The sequence below is a fragment of the Triturus cristatus genome, chromosome 1_2 (genome assembly GCF_964204655.1).
Source record: "Triturus cristatus chromosome 1_2, aTriCri1.1, whole genome shotgun sequence".
NCBI classification, from domain to species: Eukaryota; Metazoa; Chordata; class Amphibia; order Caudata; family Salamandridae; genus Triturus; species Triturus cristatus.
The window spans coordinates 592,167,637-592,182,823 of NC_140580.1; the positions used below are offsets into that span (position 1 = coordinate 592,167,637).

Consider the following 15,187-nt stretch of genomic DNA (forward strand, 5'->3'; position numbering starts at 1 on the left):
TTTTGTCCTAGTTTAGTTCAATTTATTTCTGAAGTTCAAAAGTTCCTAAACAATATCATGAATTCACCAGTAACACTCTCTGCTGAACTTGTTATTCTTGGTGTTCAATCAAATCCTCATAGGCTGCGGACATTTGCTGAAGACGGCTTTCTATTCATTTCTATGTCTACCTTTAGATATTGTATAACTTCTCATTGGCTTGATGTTGATCCTCCTTCTTTTTTTCAATGGCAATTGAAATTGCTAAACATTTATCAACTAGAACAATCGGTGTATTGTTTAAAGGGGAGGAAAAAGAAAGCTTTCGGTTTAAATATCTGGGCCCCTATTCGTAATTGGATTCAATCTTAAAAGGTCAAATTGTTTATTTACTTAAATGTTATTGAAGTGAAGTTTAGTTTGATCTAATTACTTATCTCAACTTTCTGTACGATTTGTAATGCTCCATCAGTTATTTTTTTGCTGCTGTAAAACTCAATAAAGATATTAAAAAAAAAAAAAAGACTATTGCAATGGCCGAATCAAAACCAAGAAACAAAACAAAGCCGTGGGAGCGACCCACTTATACTTAACCAAAATGTCTGTCACGCCACCAGAAGACCGTCTAACGTCTCGCCTTACAAATCATCAGAAGAGGGTCCAAGACAGGGCGACAGTCAGGGCAGCAGTCCTTCGCAGCCGTCGGAAAGGGGAAGCCTTGCAGAAAAAAACCTTCGGTCCACGTCGACATGCAGGGGTCGATGAAGTGGCGGCCGTCCTCCAGAATTTCCTCACGGGGCTCCTCACAATCTTCGGGCTTGGACCAGTACCGCTGAAGTCGCCCCACGTTGGGCGCCAGTTGAAGAACCGGGGTTTAACCCAGCGGCTTCAGGGGCACGCCTAAGATCTTCAAGATCACCTGTCTTGGTATACAGAGACACGGAATACTTCTGGATGGCATCAGAGACCAAGTTTATTAGCTGCAGCTAGTAACAGTGATCCTAGAAATACATCACGGTGTAAATTCTCAGGAGACTGCTCATTTTACTAAGGCGAGATGTTTCCTTTTATACCCAATATTCACATTATAAATGTACACCCACTGCACAAAATTCTAGCCAATAAGGTACATTTTCAAACAAAGTGTCACATAACAAAAACTCAATTTACAGTATCCCAACCCAAAAGTTAATTATTAGGAATGTCCCAAATTCAATCTCCACAAGCCGGACAAACCTATAATTGAAAGCATAACCCATGTAAATGGAGTCAGACTCGAGAATTACAGAACCTCACAGGGACTTGACCTATAAAGATTTGTAGTAGAAAAAATTGTCATATTTAAATTAAATTTAGAAAGATTTGCTCAAGGACATATTCTAGATCCTTCAGACATCTATAGATCTGGTCCAGTGCAAAAGTTGTTTACTACAGAATAACATGGAAAATGTAGCCTTCAGGTAAAAATTTGCCCCGTAAATAAAACCTTGTGAATCTGGTAAAAACATCCAAATATGCAGTAGAATTGCAAGCAAATCAGGGACTTTCTACAGATGTACTGGTTGATCTCTATAGTTGGTGGTTTCAGACATTTCTTTGTAGGAGGAAAGGGAGTTTTTAGTGTGCTGCATAGAGGCTATGACTTTAAAGAAACTGATTTTTGGTGCTTTAATCCATTTAGTTGTACACCTTTAACAGTCCATCTTCTTCATTGAGCACAATGACTCACCATAACATGAATCTTTCTGTTTGCAGCTAAGCCCACTCATGTACAATATACTCTTTGCAACAAAAAGGAAAGAGGATGTTTCTGGCTTTAGAGAACAGTTCAACACAAAGATCCTTGAATTTGAAGAGGTAAGCAACACACCTAAGTGTGGGAGATCTTTATGATGCCGTTTATGATGACTGAAATTCCTGCCATTTTCCCTCTGTGTGAGGATATTGAAATACCCTGATGCCAGTGGTCTGTGTGTGAAATGGGAAAAAAATAGCTTTACATTTTTCTATATGTAACCATGAAAGTGATCTCATCAATGTGGGATTCAAGTTTTTTCATGTAGTAATTAAAATATTTCGCAACACTTTTAGTAGCCTTGAAGACTTAAGTAATGGAAAGGAAACATATATTTTTTTTATTTAATGCATGCAACTGATTTAAGTGTGTTTTTAACGTTATGATTTAAAACTGTCCTGCATATATATAGACCTTGTAAAATCAATTGAAAGGGAATATGTTGAAGTATGATATTAAATACTTGGGTGAAGAGCAAAGTCCTGTGACTATATTTAAGCATTTAGCTAATGGAGTAACTGTGATGGTCCCTGCAGAAAGACAATCAGAATATGACATTGAACAGAATGACCTTATGAAGTCCACCTTCTTGCTAGAAGGGATTCTCATTGAAAATCTGCTGATAGTGCCAAGAGAGGAGGATCTTGCCTTTAGAATTAGTGTGCCAGAGGAGACCAGGAGTCAAGGCTGATGTTCAAAAATGGAAAGCAGAAGAAGCCATTTTTACATCTTTGGGAGTGTTGGTGGGCTGGCAGGCAGGGGCCCCCTACCGCCAGTCCAGCCCAGTTCAGGCAGCTATAAAAATGTCATGATAACTCTTTTAGAGCAATGTTCCTGCTAGAGAGTGAGATCGGAGCTTTGTCTTGTCGCAGTTTTGACTTGCCATAAAGTAGCAAAGAACAGATCTGTATTTTATGTGGATAGCTGAGTTGAATACTAAAGCTAGCCTTTACCAGCTCTTTAAAACAACTAAAATGTATTTGAGAGATGCGCTATGGAGAGATGAGCGGCCCTCTTGCCTGGGTGGTAGTGAGGGAATTCAAGGAGGAGGTCATATGGGTGAGGTGCCAATAATGATTGTTGCACCAGGCGCCCCCAAAGCTAAAGCCGGCCCTTTACACCCCTTTACAACTCCTCCATGCCCAAACGTAATTACTACTGCTCATAACCATATCCTTTTAATGCATTTCCCTGAAACCTGTTCTCCTTTCTTGGCATACAATGCCACTCTAACCAAGTTGTCAACTGGATCCTTCACTCCCTTCAGTAAAGTAATGACCCACTGGATTCTACATAAAAAATATTTACTGAACTTCAAACTCCCCTTGCTCCATCTCCACAAAGAAAACAAATGTCTTTGTTAGGAATATTCCAGAATCTAATTGTCTATGTCCTTCTCTCCATTAAGAGAAAGGGAAGAACAGTAAGAAACAGAAAAGAAGCAAATACAGTAAAGACCAATGAATTCTGTTAATTTGGAAAAAAGTTACTTTCCTCCACCAGTTCACAATTGACCCTCCCCAAGTTCATCATCATACAGTATGATTTTATAAATTACTCATGTCAAATTAAGTGATTGACCTCCAAGTGCTTCCTAAATAGTATTAGCAGAAAATAACCCTAATATGCAACAATCCACCACTGTGGAATCATCTTTATCCTCAATGCATTTAATACTTGCTGCTTCTGTCCCATGGGGTGCCTGCCCGGATTCACAAGATGATGAGCCGAGAGCTGGATTCAAGCCTGGCTCACTATGATGCATGAGTGGTAACTGGGCTGAGCATACTCAGGCCACTGGCTCGAGTTTTTAGTGGCTTACCCACCTATATTAGTATGCAAAAGATAGTAATGTTAGGAGGGGCAGAAGCCATGCAAAAATATAAAAAACATTCAAAGAGTAGGAGGGTAGAAGGTGAGAGATTGATGTAAAGTAGGAAAACTGCTGAAACAAGGTAAGAGGCTCAGGGGGAAAAGAGTGATAAAGAGCAGCGTATGGAAGGAATATATGGATATAAGAGGGGCAAATCCAGCAAGAATAGGCTGGTGAAAGGGAGAGGTTGATGTAAAGGGGACAGAACCAACTAAAAAAGTTGAGGCAAGAGAAGGTAAGAGGCTGCGTGGAGACTAGAGGGAAGGAGTAGAGTATTGAAGGGAAATATGGATGTTAGAGTGGCAGAATCATAGAGAGAAGGTAAGATGCTTGGGAAGAGGTGAGAGGTGAAGAAGAGATAATGCATCGTAAAGTGGATATAAGAAGGGACAGAACCAGCAGGAGTAGGATTTAGGATGGGAAGAGATGAGGTTAAAAGTAGAGCATGGAGGGGAGAGGTGGATGTTAGTGGGCAGAATCAGCAAAAAAAAGTAAGAAGCTGAAGAACAGGTAAAAATGTCTTTGAACCAGTGTGTGCTGCTAAGTCCGTTGGATCTTCTGCTGAAGTTTGCAATTCTATATCTCATTATTTTCCATGTAAAAATGTGAAAAAAAGTTCTAGTATTGAGATGCATGTAACATTTTTCACTAACTGTTGTGATCTTTAACCATCTTCAACATGTCTACTGAATTTCAGCCTGCTCTCTATGTACTCTATTACTCCTCTCGACTTTCTATTAAATATTACTCCCAGTGGGACCCTTTCCTGCACATGTCTTGACCGGAGATCTAGAGATCATAGCTCCTGCCCTGAACTCCTTTTGCAATATCTTGCTTGCCTCGTCATAAGTTCCTGCTAGTGTAAAAACTAAAAAAACTGGTTTTGTTTCTCTCCTCAAAAAACCTTCAGCAGGCTCAAACCTTTTCAGCATTTTCTGACATCTCTTTGGTGCCCTTTTTTCGAGTATCCCACAATACTTTTCTGTAAAAGGAAAAAAAGCTGAAATATGTCTTTAGGTCAGGGGCAATAGGTGATTAATTGGCAGCATCTGTGGAGGATACCGTTGTTTATGATTGCTGTTTCAGAACTGTCTATTTCATTTGGTTATGACTATTCCTTTTTTAAACTTGTCTCTCCAAAGCTAGTAATAGCGAGCAGTCAGAGCTTACTCCAGGAGGTGATAAATGTATTGGAACTCAAGTATAGTATGTTACATTAATCATACCCGATTATCACCCTATGCAGCAAGCCTAGTTATGCTTTTGAAAAGGATTGGTTTAGAGGAGGTGGTTGTGAAATAAATCACCCAAAAATGTGTTAGGTGACGAATGGTCCTCCAATACCTTAACAGCGTCTTATGATGTTTCTATGCACGCAAAGTGTCCTGCAATGTGATAACAGTCAGTAGCCCACCCTGTAAGACTTAAGTGCTGCAAAGCCTGTGCAACAGGCTAGGCTCAGGTAGGAAAGGCAGATAATCCACGGTTGACTGACAGGCCTATGGCCAAGTCAGTTGCTGAGATGAGTTTTTTATTGATGTACATAAACTGGACTCTTTGCTTTGACCATTAGTGCATAACCCGTCCAGCCTAAAGGTTGGTGCGCACAGAATAAGTATGACTGTGCTCTCAAAGCTAGCTGGCTCATTGTCATGTGCAGAATGACAATGGGCACGCACAGTATGATGTGTGACTCCTCTCACAGCAAGCAATCCCAATCCTCAGGGAATGACAGCAAGGCATGTGGAAATAGCTGCTTTTCAGGAGTACATTTATAATTGGCCTCCTGTGGGAGCTGAGGTGAAGAAAAAGGCTTTGGAGGAGGAGGGCACCTGAGGAGCAAGAGGGCATTCCATAGAGTGCATCAATGCACACGGAGTGATCTGCAAACCACGCAGCCTATGCAAGTAGGTAGCCAGTAGGTTCAGGGAGGTAGATCTTACATTCGAGTTTCGAAGACGAAAAGTGTTTGGCTAGGTACCTAGGGAGTGACTGGAATGATTTGTGGGTGATTTAACTTGTCTTGCATTAAATCATCTCTTTAACCAAGATAAAATGGACACACCTTCGGGCAGGCACAATTTGGTTATTACTTTGTCCGCTAAATATGCAATTTGGTAAGTGTCATTTCAGATATTAGAGAAATGTGACTTAATTTTTAAACTCTAAGTCTCTTATCATTACTGTAGCGTTATTTTGCAAGTCAAGCATCTCCTCCCTCAACTTAGCTATTCCTTGTTGCTACATTTCCTTTCCAGATAGGTGTAAACTGCACAGATTCTGCTATAGTAGCCCTTTTTATTTTGTTGCTTTAATGTATCTCTTTGTTGACTCGCTCCCAGAATAGCAGTGGCAGTCTTTTATTTAACTTGGTCGCAAACAGTTTTCCCTTTTAAGCTGTCTCTTGCGTGTAATGTTAAGTTATTTCAGTTCCTTTCATCTCTTAACCTCTTCTATGCCCATGACGAGATAGTCTCGTCATGGAGCACGGTTGCGCTGTGCCCATGACGAGACTATCTCGTCATGAACCCCGCCCGCTAATAAAACGCCCGGCACAGGAGGGGGAAAGGGCGGGGCACTGAAGGGGTTAAAAAAATGAAGTTAAACAGTAATTGTGTGTTTAGGTGCTCAGTGTGCAGGTGCAGGTGTGGTCCAGCTTTGGTGCTTCTTCTTGTCAATATATTAGCCACCCCAGCTATGTTTGACACTTGTGCAGTATCCTCGTCTTATCTTTTGGAATCTGTGCTTTCTGTTGTTTGCTGCAGCTCTTGTGGGTCGCTCACCCAATCTAGCATGTATTTGTTGCTTTGATACCCTATGCCTGCTGAAAAGAAATCTTCAACTTCACTAGCGTAAAGGGAGGGCTTGGGAATTACTTGAAGTCCTGCTGTATAGTTCTAGGGCAATCTGACTTGGAACTTTAATCATGCCCAAATTTGCAAACAATTAGTGGACATTGTAATATCAGTTTTGGAGAGACCTGGGCCTAGATTTCAGAGCCAGTTTGATTAATGTCATGTATTTCCACATAATATAGTTTTAAAATATGTGTACATATTTTATTTGGTTTATTATTGATATTTGTAGCCATTTTAGTGCTATTCACACGAGGTAAGTAGTTTCTTGGGAAGCTGCTTCAACAATGCCAGAAAAAAGTTATTAAATTGATATCGCTCTCTGTGATGTCACATCTATGAAGAGCCTTGCATGTTCCAGTTTTGCACGGGCCCCACAGACTCTAGAACCGGCCCTAGCTGGGAGTGGAGTGGTGAAGACTGATGAAGGAAGTTTTTGAATACAACTAAATTCTGCAAGGAAATGCAGGATTTTTATCTGAAAACGAAAAAGAGAACTGATCTATCTTTTCAGTTATTTGTGCAAATTAACAAGTGGCATCAAAAATAATTATACAGATAGTCTGGTTAAATGACCTTGATTAAAATAGGCAAAATAATCCTTGTTTTAAAAATCATCAACGGGGACTTGCACAATTACACTCGCATTGTTGCTAGGCATTGGCATTTTTTGTCACTGGTGGGTGTGACAGAAATGGTGAAGGTGTGACCCATCCTGAACTGAATATGTGTTTCCCATATTGATATGTTCCATGGTTGGTTTATATTGACAGAGAGCATCCCCTAGAGAAAAGATTTACAGTATTTTAATAGTTATTTATCCAGAAGTTCTAAGTATTTGAATAGTCCTCATTTTACCTGCTTTACAAACATGCTTATTTGTTCACTTTGCTATTTTAAGCAACTATATAGCAACTGTCCCAGGCTTCACACCAGCAGCAGCGTAAGTGATTAGGAGTCCCCATCTGCCCACTCAAGATATTACTCTCAGCTACTCCCTTCTGGTTCTCACAAACATAGATCCATCAACTCTTCTTGACCACAGTCTGATCCATGTGACTGTGATTGTCATCACTGTTCACTACTCTACAAACCTCAATTTCTACAGTGATACAGGGGTCCAAATTCAATCTAATGTTCAAAACCCATCTAACTTTTGCAAGCCACAAGGCACACAGAACCATTATAACCATCCTTACCTGTCCCAAACAACACAAGTCTGATTTGTTCACCAAATTTAATAATGCCCTCACCCTACCTTCAATGTTTCTTTCCAGATCCATATTCCCATCAACTCTGAACCACTACTGTCTTGCAAAACCTTATTAAACTACATGAACTGTCATCTCCACAAATGGCAAACCACATTTCGTGAAGCTATTCACTTCAGACGTGTCCAAAAAATAACCTCAACTTTGTTCTCATATAATACAGATCTTTGTATTTCCATAGAGTAGCCTTTTTCCCTCAGAATCCTCTTCCCATGACCTGTTCGTAAACACTCTGTGTTCTTCCCACTGAATCCCCCTTCACTGCCTTCCTACGCTCACCCCATCCCTCTGTTTGACATCCTCTCATGAGAGCAGTCCTATCTCATGACTGTGGTCAAGAAACTATACTTAAATATTCATTTGTACATCATCCTACTCTTTTGAACAATCCTCTTATCTCCTGTCTCCCTTTTTGTGGTGTAGCTTGACAGCGCAACTGTCGGCAGACAATTATGTGATAACACAATGAGAAGGGGATTTTGCTCTGCCCGCATGTTGGGAGACAGCAGTACATGTTTGGAATGGGCAGAATTTGTTGTGCTTGCACAAAAAAAGTAAAGTGGTTGCTCTCCACATTAGCTGTGATCATTTTATTTATCCAGCTGCCTAAGGTTGAAATTTCATGGCCACATAAATGCTATTGCATTGTCTTAGTTCATTCATGGGGTTCTCTGGCAGCGTCACAGATGGAAAGAGGGCATTCATTAACCTACATGGATTTTTAGGTCTTGGTTGTCAGTGCAACTGTCACCTGACCTTCTATATACTTTCAGTGCATTGTGTAACCATAAAACATTCCTTTAAAGCTAGACATATTGGCATTGCCACTGCTTGTTCTCTAAACTTTCTGAACCATTAATCATCTGCAGATGCTTCTACTTCTTCTCCACCTTCAATCTCTGGAGTTGCCCTTTCACAAGTACACTTGTTTGGGTGACCACCTCCTCCAAGGTCACTGGGGACACTCTCTCTAATCTAGAACATTTGTGTGGTCACCAAATGATGTCTGGGAACTGTAGTCTTGCTTTGTTTCCATTGAAAAAATTTGACTAACACGCCTGAAAATAATGATGTGTAAGTGAAATGTTCAGACCTGGAGACAATGTCTTCAATGACCTGGAGTAAGTTCATCACCCTGGCATTTTTTCAAAATGAATCCTGGGGCATAAGGTGAGGCAAAATGTTTTGTCAGTATCTTCAGTGTGAAGTACTTCCTGGTTTCTGTTATGCTTAGGAAGGCATTGCTAACTGTAAATCAAAAGAAGTTTAACTTCAAAATGGTCCCCCAGTCCCAAAACAAAGTATCCATCACACCCTCTACAGAAGCCCTAACACTATTCGAGTCCAGAAGCATATCATTTTCAGTGTGTACTTGGTCGTGTTTATGTTTGTGTTATCCATAAAAAGTGCAACACAAAGATGGCTACAATGTTACGATCTGCTGTAGTGTACATGCAGGTAGGTTTTATTTTTGTCTTCAGATTTACTTGCCTTACGACATTTCAAACAAGAAACCGCTTTGTTTATGTCTGTGTATTGTAGGTCCTCGTTCGGCAGAAGTCTCCTTACTTTGGCGGAGGCTCAGTATCCATGATCGACTACATGATATGGCCCTTTTTTGAACGTGCGGAAGCATTTTGTTTTCAGGAGTAAGTATCCTTTACGTTTTTTTTATTCATATGATGAATATCTTTTAACAATCACTGGCAAAGGCAGTCATTTTGACAACTGCATAGTAAAAAGCAATTTGTGTTACCACTGTTGGGGGAAGATGACCAAATATTAGAATGCAATGTGGGACTGGTTCAGTTTTAAATACCATCAGTAAAGCATGTGGACGAACACAGAATTAAAGCACAGGTTCATGAGTAACAACCATTCCACGTGCAGCGCCCTCTGGTGGCAGTATGTCAGGCTCATGCTCTGTTTAGTGCCACCTATATGCATCAGTCTATCAGAGTCTGCACAGACCATCAGCAGAAGGAGATACAGTGAAAACTCAGCTTTCAGAAAACACCTTTTTATGTTACAGTCAAAGCAAGGAAATGAGCAAATATTCATTTTACAAAAGTGTGCATATGTACATGTCTTCAATTATTATTAGTGAAATACAAAAATATTGCCCTCTTTGTAAGATAAAAAACAATTTAACATGTTAAAAATGGCACCATAATGGGAACCGTATGTTAAAGAGGTATAAAAAAAAATAATAGTATGCCTGTTCTCAGATCCTTGCATTAGGGGAATATTCTCCCCCCTGCAGCCAGCCTGTGTCAAACACGAATGGCTTAGAACTACTACCAAGAACTAGTTGTCCATCAATAAACCGCATCAGCCATGGATTAAAAATAATTCTCAAGCTAAAGTGACAAAATTGAATCAAAAATAAAGCACTGGATGGAATGTGGAGCCATTAATCGTTGTGAACAAGGGTGGCTCCGCCACGTGGGCGTCGGAATGTCGCCCCACTGCTTTCTCGCAGTGCGAGAAGCAGAAACGTAATATGGTATGAATACCATTTTACGTTTCTGCTTCCCGCACTGCGAGAAAGCAGAAGAAGGGTATGCCTGGTTGGGGGCGGGTGGGTGGAAAGGTTGGGGAGGACTGGCTAGCCCAATGTTATGGGCGCTGACTGTTTGGTCGGCCCCAGGGCCGACCAAACCAATCATAGCACTCTCTGTTTTTCATGTGGCTTTTTAACTAGTCTTCTTGAGGGACCATTGAGACCACCTGTACTCAGGCCCAGCCTCACCACCCGCCTACTCAGCGCCTGGATACCCTCATGTGTGACAAGCAGCGTTCTGCATATTCACCTTATATTACATTGCAGTCTACTAACCACACTTTGAACTTGTGAATTTAACATTACACACGTGCTCTGCGACGGATGCCTTAATCCTTAGAGCTATCTCACTTGCATATCTAAACATTCAAATAGCTAAGGCAAGGCGTCCTATCTGCTCTTTGGTTACATTTATTTTTCTTTATTATGATGTGTAAACTACTGTATGGGTGTTAACATCATTCCAGATGTCTTGATTGTTTAGTGAGATCCGCTGCATGGGTTAATCTTTCTTCTGAAAGAGGTGTATTCACCACAACTGATATCCGAATATTTCTTGAGATAAGAGGATAATTATATCAAAGTGGCTCCACTTTCATAGGTTTTTGACTATAATTCTTCCCAGAGTGTCACATTATGAGGGCTATTTCTTAGCTTCCCTCTCACCTTATGAGGGATATTTCTATAGCTTCACTCCCACATTGTTGGGAAAATGAAGCGACTATAAATGTTCTGGTGGTGGATTATAAGTGGCTTTGTGATAAAGCATGGTTCACTGCACACAGTATCACCTGACAAGACAATGGGTAATATTCCTTTGCATTTATCAGAACATTATCAGTTTTTATATATGAATGGTGTTAGATCTGAGGGTCTCTAGTTGGCAGAGGTAGGTACCACTGTCCAAGTAGGGACCCTTGCTTCTAGCCAGGGTAAGGGGGATACACTCTTTAGATAACCCCTGCTCACCCCCTTGGTAGCTTGGCACGAGCAGACAGGCTTATCAAAGGCAATGTGTAAAGTATTTGTACCAACACTCACAGTAACACAGTGAAAACACCACAAATGGACTCCACACCAGTGTAGATAAATAAAGTACTTTGATATAAACTACACAAGACCAAAACAACAAAAATCCAATATACACAGTTCAAGAATATGGTTTCAAAAGAGTTCTTAGCTTAGTGACAAAATAATCCACATTAGCATCGATTTTAGCCAACAGTACCTGGTGATGCGATAAAAGTTCCTAGCGGCGCTCAGGCTTTGAAAAACAAGCAACAGCGTCACTCTTGAGACCCTGGGGAGGCGATGCAACAACCCCGCTGCATGCAGCGGGCGTGTGCGACGAATCTGATCTGTATGGGGAGTGAGGCGATAATGGATTCCAAGGCGCAGCTTCTCCGGTAGAAATTTACTCGCAAAGGCACGATGCGACGATCTTCGCTGGCTCTGCGACGATGTTCGCAGCGACAAAATGCGGTCCGCTAACGAGCGGTGCGACGATCTAACTCAGCAGCGGCAGGCTCTGCGACGATACTCGCAGCGACGGGAACTTTCTCGCTAATCCGGTGGTGCGTGAAAAGGTTGCAGATCTTTTACTTCTTTTCTCTTGGTCAGCTTCCCAACAGCAGGCACAACTTCCAGAGGCCCCACACTGGGATCAAGCACTCTAGGAAGGGCAGAACTCACACAGCAGAGTTCAGGGGGAAGCTGGGGGTGAAGTCCTTTTGTTCCTGGGACTTCTTAACAGGAGGCTAGCTCTACTCAGGCCCTTGGAGATTCCTTCAAGCCAGGGGACACAGCACACAGCAACGTCCTTCCCCTCTCCTTTGCAGCAAAGCAACTGCAGGTCAACCTTACTTCAGGTCAGTCCTTCTTCTTCAGTCTTCCAGCTTTCTCCTTAGCAGAGGTTCCTTCTTGATTCCAGGGTGAACTAATTTTCTGTAATCTGGGTCCCAATACTTATACCCCAAAATCCTTTGTCCTCCGAAGGCAGAGGGGCCTTGGCCTAGTCAGAACCAGTTCTGGCCAGTCCTGGAGCACTCTGTTTACTTGGTTTCTTCTTTCCTTTGAGAGAGAGGGGTAGGGTCGTCAGCCGCCAAGCAGAGGGTGGAGCCAGCATTGTGGAGGGAAAGCACAGCCCTGGAGCACTTTGTTGACATGATTCCTTCTCTCCTTTCACAGTGCAGGGCAGAGACATCAGACGCACCACAGGGGGTGGAACCAGCACTGTGGAGGGCAGGCACTGTCCTATTCAGGTCCCAGGTGCAACTCCTCCCTCCCATCTAGATGCAGATCTCTCTATTCAGCCCTGTGCTGACTCACCCTGTCTCGGGGAATTCCCCAGCCCCTTGGCATTCCCAAGCCACTGTCACTCAAAACTCCAGACAGTCAATTCACAGGCCAAGGAACACAGAAAGGGCAGAAAAGGAAACAGACACTTTCTAAAAGTGCTGTTTGCACACATAAAGGATTTAAAAACCATCTTTCCTAAAAGATGTGTTATTAAATTCTGAGTTCAGGGATACCAGACTTTAATTTTCTATCCTGCTCCCATGGGAAGATATGCAGGTAAACATTATACTCAGCATTCCCCATTATAGCCTATGGGTAAGATAGCCTTTCAATAGTGAAAAACGAAAATGGCTGTAATTCACTACCGGAGCATGTCACCTACACCAATACATGCTCTACCTTTCACATACACTGCACCCTGCCCAGGGGGGTACCTATGGCCTTCCATAGGGGTATCCAATGTGTACAGAAAGGGAAGGGTTAGGCCTGGCCAGTGGGGACACTGGTCAGGTCAGCATGGCAGTTAGCAACGGCCCCCAGGCACTGCGGTGGCAGGCCTGTGACACCATTTTAGGGCTACTCCTGTGGGTGGCACAATCAGTGCTGCAGGCCCACTAGTAGCATTTGAATCACCAGCCCTGGCACCCTCAGTGCACTTTACTAGGGGCTAACAGGTGAAACAAATATACCAATAATGGATAACCAATCAATATAACAATTTACCTAGGGAGCACTTGCACTTTGACACTGATCAGCATGTCGTACTTTAGAATTTGGGACCACGTAGGAGGCAGGGTCCTACCCCTGTCTATCTCGGTAATAGTGAACCGCGAATGGTTAATGCGGTATGTACAAGTGCTCTGTATACCGTTCTAGCTATGAATGCACTGTGTACACGTTGTTTTACATTACTTCGCGGGTTCCATTTTGGAAGCGGTGGCCATCTTGTCATTGCCCTTACATAGGCTATAGTGAAGCAAATACGGGCCTCACAGTACATGTGCTTTCCTTTGACTTCTCTGTGACCTGGGCAGCTGGCTCTGCTGCCCCAGGTCAGTCCGGTCTCACGAGCTCCCCTTCCTCGGTCCACCTGTGATTAGCATCAGGGCTTGACACACCATAAAACCTTTTCATCCTACACAAGCCTCCAGCTAATCTCTTTCACACCTGACTGTTCCTGTTTTATGGCTTGCTTTCCCAAACAGGAGATGCTCATGTTTATTGGGGCCTATCGATATCTGATGTGGGATCTGAGTCTTGCTGGGTAAATAATTGCGGGCTGGCTTAACTGGAATGTGGGATGGTCATCATGACTCTGCTCTTTCGTTTGTAATATATACTTTTGAATGACCATACCATAAACTGAAGAATGTGTGCCTGAAGCACAAGAATCTGTATATAAGGGAAGACTGTTTTTTGTTCTGCAGACTGCCTCATTCAGTTGCTAAGGCTTCTGTGCGACGTAGTCTCACTCATTTGAGTTTAATAAAGATGTCTTTTCATATTTCAGCTTCTGTTGCCAAGTTCTTTGTGATATTATCAAGATATGCAGAATTTTATAATACCACATCAGGAAGTACTCGAAGTCATAGGGTGCTACCCCTAGCACCTCTGGAGTCTCAAAAATTGGAGTACTTCAGTTGGCGCCCAACTTTCTGTGGGAGTGATCTTGTCAGGAGACTGAAATCTACTGGAAGGACAGAACGGGATTCTACCAAGAAGGTACTCTGTGCACAGGGATTCTGGAGATTCTTTGATTATGTAGTCCGGTATATTTCTGCTCTTCCTGATTTTGATCCTCCACATGATGTCACTCAAAAGGTGAGAAAAAGAACCCTTTTGGCGTGAGTATTATAAAAGACGTTTGGTCATGTAGAACTTGACAATTAGAATTTGGATAACCTTTTGATTATTAAGAATAAAAATTAAGTATAAGTGGGTCGCTCCCAGTCCTTTGGTTCTTTAATTTGGTTAGCGCAATTACCAAAGCCGAGGGGTTGGTTTCTTGGTTTCTGATTTGGTCATTGCAATTACCAAAACCGAGGGTCTCGCATATTTGCGAGTTTATTGGTAGAGATAAACCCTTGAAGTTTGAAGCTAGATTAGTGAGCTATAAGATGCCTGATCTTAGCAAATTTGGAAATGTAGCTTTTGGTTTGTATAGGTTTGGATATGCGAATTGCAATTTGTGTAGGCAGGTAATGAGGAGATATTTCTCCATTTGGTTTTGATCATAATACTTGCGTTTTCCGCAGTATTTTTGGCATGCCTGTTTGTAAGCTCACATGGAAAAATGTGTTGCTTTTTGTTTTGAAAGGTACCATAGTGTAGGAAATATCTAAATAGGTTAAATTTAAAAACATATTTCTTCCTTGGTGATTTTGTATCCCCAGGGAATTAAAATATGACATAATACAAAACAAGGATCCTTCGTTCTGCGCAGTTTCATGAATGAAGATATGCACAACGATTTTGTGTGGTGTTCTGCTAGGCAGAGCTAGTGAATTGAGCGCATTCACTACTTCTTGGACATGCATCTGTCTGTGGGGCTGT

At 41.9% G+C, this 15,187-nt stretch overlaps 1 protein-coding gene across 5 annotated transcripts in view; it reads left to right on the plus strand.

The window, feature by feature from the left end:
* The window catches only part of LOC146867704 (glutathione S-transferase omega-1-like), a 481,051-nt gene that overhangs the window by 396,838 nt on the left and 69,026 nt on the right, over positions 1–15,187 (plus strand). For all 5 annotated transcript variants that reach the window (XM_085607050.1, XM_085607035.1, XM_085607059.1 and 2 more), the window contains 2 exons: positions 1,735–1,836; positions 9,316–9,422. In XM_085607050.1, the coding sequence (XP_085463176.1) occupies positions 1,735–1,836; positions 9,316–9,422 (209 nt within the window). The remainder of the gene's footprint in view (positions 1–1,734; positions 1,837–9,315; positions 9,423–15,187) is intronic.